The following is a 7513-nucleotide window of genomic DNA, read 5'->3' as shown; positions in this document are numbered from 1 at the left end:
GAGCACCTCTGCCAGCTCCGTGCCAGCGGGGGACTCGGGAGAAAGTGGAGAGAAGACGGCGGTCAGCCCGAGTAGGAAGTACGCACAGCACTTGGCACAACACACAGCAGGCCTCTGGGGACGGACGAACGCTTTAAAACCCCGCCCCCTGCGCGGCCCCAGGCTGGGGTGCGCGCCTCGGGCCCGCCGCCGCCGCCGAAGTTGTACCGCCTGAGGTGATGATGGCGCTGACCGCAAGGTCCCAAAGCCCCCAGACAGCAGGGGCTCACACCGCACCCCGGCGCCGCCTCTTTGGTGCGAGGAGCTTGTGGCTGCCTTCAGTGGCCCGCGCCGGCGCTCTGGGGAGTGACTTTCCCGCAAGCCTCGGGGGCCATTCCTGAGACTCTCTCCTAATTATTATTGAGGGAACATAAATGCCCTTTGGCCTTTCACTCTTGGAGTTGCCCTAACCTTCCTTCTCTTCTCAAACCCCACTCCTTTACGGTTCCACACCCAACTCCATGCCCGGAAGCAGTGACGGCACGGTGGCTCCACTCTGGCGATTTTAGATGACTTTTGGAAAGATGAGCTGAGCACTGTTCCCCTGGGGAGGACGTTGTCTGCAAGGCCCCGTTCAGAGTCATGTACACACCCTACATCTGCCACTGACAAGGGAGCCTACAAATCAAGGTAACAGAATCCTGTGGTGCTGTTTCTGGGGTTTCTAGAATTGGGCAACAGGAAGAAAGCTCCGTTTCATACTCCTTGCAGAGAAGAGCTGTCAGCCAAATTAATGGCCTGAAAAACAGGGTACACGTGTAACACTGACTTTCAAAACATGGTTTAATCAGGATCAAATTTATTTCTCCCCCAAGGCTTTAAAAAAAATTCTATTTATTTTATAAGAGAATGCCCTTTCTATCCCTTTGGTTGCGTTAAAATTAACCTTGAAACTCAAACGTGTCAGCACAATTTTCATATTAACTATGTATTAATGTTTCTTTAGTGCTAGAAGCCTGGAATTACTTTAAAAGGGCAAAGTATTTCTAAATTTTGGTTATTTGACCAAGGTTTTGAGTAGTGTTTCAATTTGTGTTAAACCTCAGTAAAATGTACATTTTTATAAGTGAATTTAAAAGCCACACTATACTTTTATACTAAAAGAATAAAGATTTTTATTAAGCATTGTAAGTTGCATTCAATAGCCTTCAAATACACCACACCACAATCCATCTACAATCAATCAAACCCAACAGCAGTTCATTCTTGCACAATCCATGAGTTAGGGCAAAACTCCCTTCAACTTACAGTAAGTTCCTATTTAGCTCTTGCGGGCAGGGATTGGGGAATTACACCTCATTTCTGATCACTAATGTGTGATGAAGAGCATCAGGAGAATTATATGAAAACGAATAAGAAGTGATTCTGATTTCAAAGTACATTGTTTGGAAACATTAACAAAAACATCAAAATGATATAAGAATACCTGCTTCTACTAAAATTCTTGATGGGAAAGTTCTCAAGAACAAGCAATTTGTTTCTTGCTACAGAGGGGGGGGTAGTTTTTTTTTTTTTTTTAAAGATCAAAGGTTTTTTTTTTCTTCACAGAATTTCATATTTTGCTTATATGAAGGCATAAAACAGCAACAAAGAACAATAATGCATACAGCAGTGAATACACCAGGGTAATGTTGATATTCAAAACAGCTAGATAATTTTGGGGGGGTTTTAGAATAAATGCAACAGAGGTCAATAATCACAAAATTTTAAGGTTAGAGCAAGATCAGTCAATGACTAAACATAGTTAACATCTTTTATAGGACTATTACTGATTATTAGCTTTTTGTTTTGCAAATGGGCACGTATTTGTAAGAATGGAAGAAAGGACAATAACATGCATAATATTAACTACACACTTTAAAAATTATGAACCATGCAGAAGTTTAGCTCAAGTAGTAGTACTAATGGTCTACGTCCGATTCAAAACCACATAGTTCATTGATCACAGATGCATGGTATTAGTCACAAAAGGTTTCAGAACACATTGTGTTGATTTTGAAAGGTCATTTGCATCTTCTATGATTTCAACTTTATCTCCATTTCACTTGCTTGTAAAGTATGTATGATGTACTGTATATTTAAAATCAGCAGAACGGCAATATTACTCTATAATTTTTTAGTTTTGATAGTTGCACTTTTTTTTTTAACACAAAAGAACCACATCAACAGTGATGAAATTTAAGTAAGAAAGAAAAACTGTGGTTGTGCCTTATTTTTTTCCATAATCATAAAATCAAAGCCTTAAACAAAGCTTTATTGTGAAACAGTAATGCAAAATCAAATATAATGGCATACATATGGTGCCAAATGCTAAAAATTATAGTTTAAGCTATATATACTTAAAGACTGCCAAAATTTGTTTTCTTTATAGTTCCAGAAACACCACGACAGGCTTTTGTCATAACCAGTTTAACTTTATGTGTACTTCATTTTAAGTGCGGGAGTCAAATGCTCTTCATTTTCTTTCTTTTTTGTTTTATTGTAGCATTTTGACTACAACTGGTTAAAACTAAAAATGTGTTGTTTAAATCTCTGATATCAAAGAGGGATCCGAATTTCCAAAGTCCTCATTTTTCTCTTACGGAAAGGAAAAAATGTACATAACTGTAGGCTTTCTTTCCAGATATTTCTAAATCCTTACCCTTCCAACATCCTTCACCCTCTATAAAAAATAAGTTTACTCTTCTTTATTTAAGACAGCTGCCTCAAGAGTGTCATCTTTACGGCAAACGCTGTCTGTAGTTAGTGCATTTAAGTGAGGGTTTGTATTGCACATTTTAGAGTCATTATTCAAGGCACTTTCAGACTGGGTGCAAGCCCTGACACCTCCCGTGCTCCCATTCATCTGGGAGGCCGGCTTGTCCTCCGCCATCACTCCGTTTTCAGCCAGGGACCCATCTGAAGACACAGCAGAGGACTTTGACTCCCCTGATTTTGACTTAAGTTCTTTGGCCACTTCTTCTGCTGAAGCAGCATAAGGAGGTTTACCCTGTTTAAGATAAAAAAGGGAAATAAAGGATAAGGCAGCTTTGGTGGATCAGCAGGAGAGAGAATACCAGTTTGGCCTAATGATACCATCTACAGATTCAGGAGCAAATATAAGTGTTCATATAGGCACAGGGTTGTGTTTCTACTGACTCATACGATATGCACATTGTCTTTGGTTCTGATTGATCTTCAACTGGTAGAAGCTTCTACTATTTCAGTTAGTTCCCTCCTATTGTCCCTTCCCTCAACTTCTTTGTAGTTAATGTCCTGAAAGTGTAAATGAAGTCGTAGGAGGCTCAAATTTACGGAGCTCTATCTAATCCTTTTATATAGTACTATTTAAAATAACAAATGCCCCTTAATAAGTCTACTCTGAAGTTTCAGCTTGTCCCCTTCCCCCAAAAGGGAACACTGCATCTAACATCTGCTTGCGACACACGGTAGCACACACTCCCACATTCAGCCGAGGAATGGGAATTAAAGCAGGACAGTCATCTTTGGACAAAGTTAATAATCAACAAGTCTGCACTCGTAACTGCCACTCATGTTTGTGAATTCTCTCTTCTGAACGGGCCCCTTCCCTACCCCCTTTAACAAATCTAAAAATAATTCTCTGGAAAAAGTGAATTTTAAAGCTGATTCAGCATTATTTCCTGAATGACCAGGGTCTCTGTCAGGAATAGGGAAGACAGCTTGAGATCTTTTAGTTGCTCTGTAATAGACCAGGGTTTCTTCACCTTAGCACTACTGGTATCTTGGACCTAAGGATTCTTTGCTGTGGGGACTGTTCTCTGAGCATGGCAGGGCACTTAGCAGCTTCCCTAGCCTCTATCCACTAGATACCAGTAGCACACGCTCCCCCAACCCGCTCCCAAGATGTAACAACCAACAATGTCTCCAGAGACTGCCAAATGTCCCCTGGTGGGCAGAATCTCCACGGTTGAGAACCACTGTCACAGACTGACTCATTGCTGAAGAAAAACCTTAATGATTTTTGCCTTCAAACTGTCATTTTTCAGATGAGAAAACTGAAGCCCAGGAAGTAAAGCTGGTTATGGATCTTCCACCTCCTTGTCCCATCCTCTTTTCAATACAGTATGGTGGTACCTTCTAGCATCTTCTAGTCCTTATTCTGAAAACCAGGATATCTGTCTTGTTGGGGGAAAAAAAAGCTCATTCCATGCTCAACCCTGAGGGAGTGCGCCTTGTTAGCCTTACTTTAGGGATGACCTCTTATGTATCAGGGGTTATCAAATATTTTTAGCTCTGTTCTCAATTTTTTCCCATTGTCTTCTCATTCTATTTTCCAACCCTAGAGTTCAGAAATACTAATGTACACTTCTCCAGAAATCAATGCTATGGAACCTTGGGAAAAAATGATATAAAAATATAGCAAGGAGAAAAATCGTGTCAAAGATTTCCACTACATCCTTTCAAGCCTCAAAGCCCTCACTCTCAGGGAAATCAAATAGGGGGAAGTTCACTTGCAGGACTAAATAAATACCTCCAGTAATATCCACTGCATGGATGCTTGTTGCAACCATCACAAAACTGGGCCTGTGTACTAAGGAGTAGTTGGAAGATGACTGAGGGGAATCTTCCTCTGCAGTCACTTCCTGAGCAACACATGGAAGGAGACGTGCTGGCCGATCAGATCATCCACAGAGGGATGCAAGATGAATGAGAAAGAATGCCAGCTTTAACTGTTGGAAACACATTCCCTCTCTCTATAGCCTGTTTCTCCCTTTGGCTTTAGCCACGGTGAGGCAGTTCTTGCTACAACCAGTACATGCACCTACCAGCACAGTACGTGCGCTTCTTCTACTCTGTTAATATTACTTTAATCGTATTTGAGTCCCCCAGTTAATCAAAGATTTCAGTCAGCATGTTCCACATACCAGGCAATGTGTGGTTTCAGTGATGGTATCTGGGTGAACTAGGAAGATCAGTAAATTGCTTGAAAGGCACCCAGGTGTGCAAAGCATGTAAGGGGCAAGAGTCCAGAGCTTTGGCACTGGAGACATACGCAGAGTGAAGAGAATCAATTCCAGCGTTGCTACTACTACTACTGTTTCCTTGTCGGTTACCTCCCTCGGCCTCAGTTTACCCATTTCTGAAAATAGTAATGAGTCTGACTTCATTAGATTGCGTTAAAAATAAAAAATATAATGGATGTGAAAGTTCCCCACTGAAGCCTGTTCCATATCTGGTGACATGTAAATGTTAAATCCTACTTCAAGAAAGTCTACTCCCTAAGCGTCAGACTACTATTACTACTCATTTAGCAAGAGTTTTCGTTTTTGTTTTTTTAAAAAGGGGAGCCAAGAGATCTTACCTATACATATTCTCCACATAGGTCAGGAGTTTAGTCTTCTATGCTATGATCCTTGACTGGGGAGGACAATGACACAAGATGAATCCAACTGGGCAGAGCCAGAAGAGAGGAGAAGAAAGGAAACAGAGGGCCACTGAAGTAACACAACATGAGCTGATGATGACCAGAATAGGGTGGGCGCCACAGCAATGGAGAGAAAAGGGTCAAAGTGAGAAACACTGTAATGAAGTGGCAGGATGAGAAGACAACCTAGAAAAAACAGAAAAGTTGACAAGAAGATTCTAAAATATATATGGCAATGCAAAGGATCTGGAAGAGCAAGGGCAATGTTGAAGAACAAAGCTGAAGGGCTCACGCACCTCAGATGTCAAAACTTGCTCTAAAGCTTCCATAATTAAGACAGCATAGTATTGGCACAAGGTTGGGTAACTGGACCAGTGGAACTGAACAGAGTGCAGAAAACATATCTGAAGATATATGGTCACCTGACTTTACTGCATACCTGTATAATAAAAAGAACCTTGTCTCTACCTCAAAATTAAATCGTGATGGATCACAGGTCTAAGCAATCATCACATTTCTAGAAGAAAATACAAGTGAATATCTTTGCGATCTTAAGACAGAAAGTATTTCTTAAACAGGACACAAAAAGCATTAACCATAGAAGAAACAACTGATAAATTGATTGCCATTAAAATTAAAAGAGTGAAATGGCAAGCCACAGATTGGAAGAACATATATTTACAACATGTGTAATTGAGAAAGGACTCTCCTATACTGCTCACGAAAATGTAAACTGGTATAACCATTTTGGAAAAGATTTGACAGTACCGTCTAAAGCTAAACGTGCACGTTCTCTATGACCCAACCATTCCACTTCTGAGTGTACACCAAATAGAAACGAGTGTTTATGTCCACAAAGGCATGGACAAGAATGCTCATTCCTTCTTTATTCAAGGTAGCCAAAAATTGGGACCAACTCAAATGTCAATTTAGAGTAAAACTGATAAACAGTAGGATATTGACACAAAGAATACAAAATGATATAACATGAATCAACAACATGAATCAAACTAAGAGTAACTAGGAAACGAGATGGAAGAATTCAAACTAAAAAGAATCATTCCAGAAATGGAGATTAGAGGGAATGCAAAAATGAATAAAATAAACACCTTAAATCCTGAAGAAGGTGAAAATGAAGAAAATGTTTAAAAATCAGAAAGAAATGAAGACAGGGAAATGCAAATCAAAACCACAATATCACTTCACACCCACGAGGATAGCTATAATAAAAACGACGGAAAATAACAAGTATTGGCCAGGATGTGGAGAAACTGGCACCCTCACACGCTGCTGACGGGACTGTAAAACGGTGCTGATGTAGAAAACAGTTTGGCAGTTCCTCAGCAATTCCATTCCTAGATGTGTACCCAAGAAAAACGAAAGCATATGCTCATAAAAAATGTGTACATGAATGTTCACAGCAGCAGCACTATTCATTATTTTCAAAAGGTGAAAACAACTCAGATGTCCATCAATTGATGAAATGAATCAGTAAAATACGGTATATACAAACAATGGAATACTATTCAGCCATAAAAAAAAGAATGAAGTACTGATACACACTATAACATGGATGAACCCAGAAAACAGTATGCTAAGTGAAAGAAGCCAGTCACAACAGACCGTATTTTATATGATTCCATTTATGTACAGAACGGGTAAATGTACAGAACAGGTAAATCCACAGAGACAAAAACTAGATTAGTGGTTGCCAGGAACTGGGGTGGGGGGTGACTACTAAATGGATATGGGATTTCTTCTGGGGGTGATGAAATGTTTTGTAATTGGTGATGGTTGTACCTTGTTAATATATGAAAAACCAGTGGATGATACACTTTTAACAGGTGGATTTTATAGTATGTGACTTATATCTCGAAAGTAGAAATGAAGAGATAAAAAGGAATCAAGAGTGTGACAAACACTGAAGACGAGCACAGTGGAACAAACATGAGAATAACATGAGCACCAGAAGACGAACCTAGAGCAGAACAACAAACACTAAAAACTATTAATTCAGGAGGTTTTTGAAATTACATTTGGAAAGAGCTCACTGTGTTCCTGAGTGTATCAATCCAGAACATCCAACGC

The 7513-nt window shown here is 40.1% G+C and overlaps 1 protein-coding gene across 1 annotated transcript in view; it reads right to left on the bottom strand.

Annotated features, from left to right (window-relative positions):
• Positions 1–1529: 1529 nt before the first annotated feature.
• FAM120A (family with sequence similarity 120 member A) overlaps positions 1530–7513 on the bottom strand; it is a 177345-nt gene continuing 171361 nt past the window's right edge. Inside the window, exon 18 of the mRNA XM_023738616.1 lies at positions 1530–3028. Coding sequence (XP_023594384.1) covers positions 2717–3028 — 312 coding nt within the window. The 3' untranslated portion in view covers positions 1530–2716. The remainder of the gene's footprint in view (positions 3029–7513) is intronic.

This window comes from Trichechus manatus, unplaced genomic scaffold (genome assembly GCF_000243295.1).
Source record: "Trichechus manatus latirostris isolate Lorelei unplaced genomic scaffold, TriManLat1.0 scaffold00120, whole genome shotgun sequence".
NCBI lineage: Eukaryota > Metazoa > Chordata > Mammalia > Sirenia > Trichechidae > Trichechus > Trichechus manatus.
This window is presented reverse-complemented; position numbering and strand designations above follow the sequence as displayed.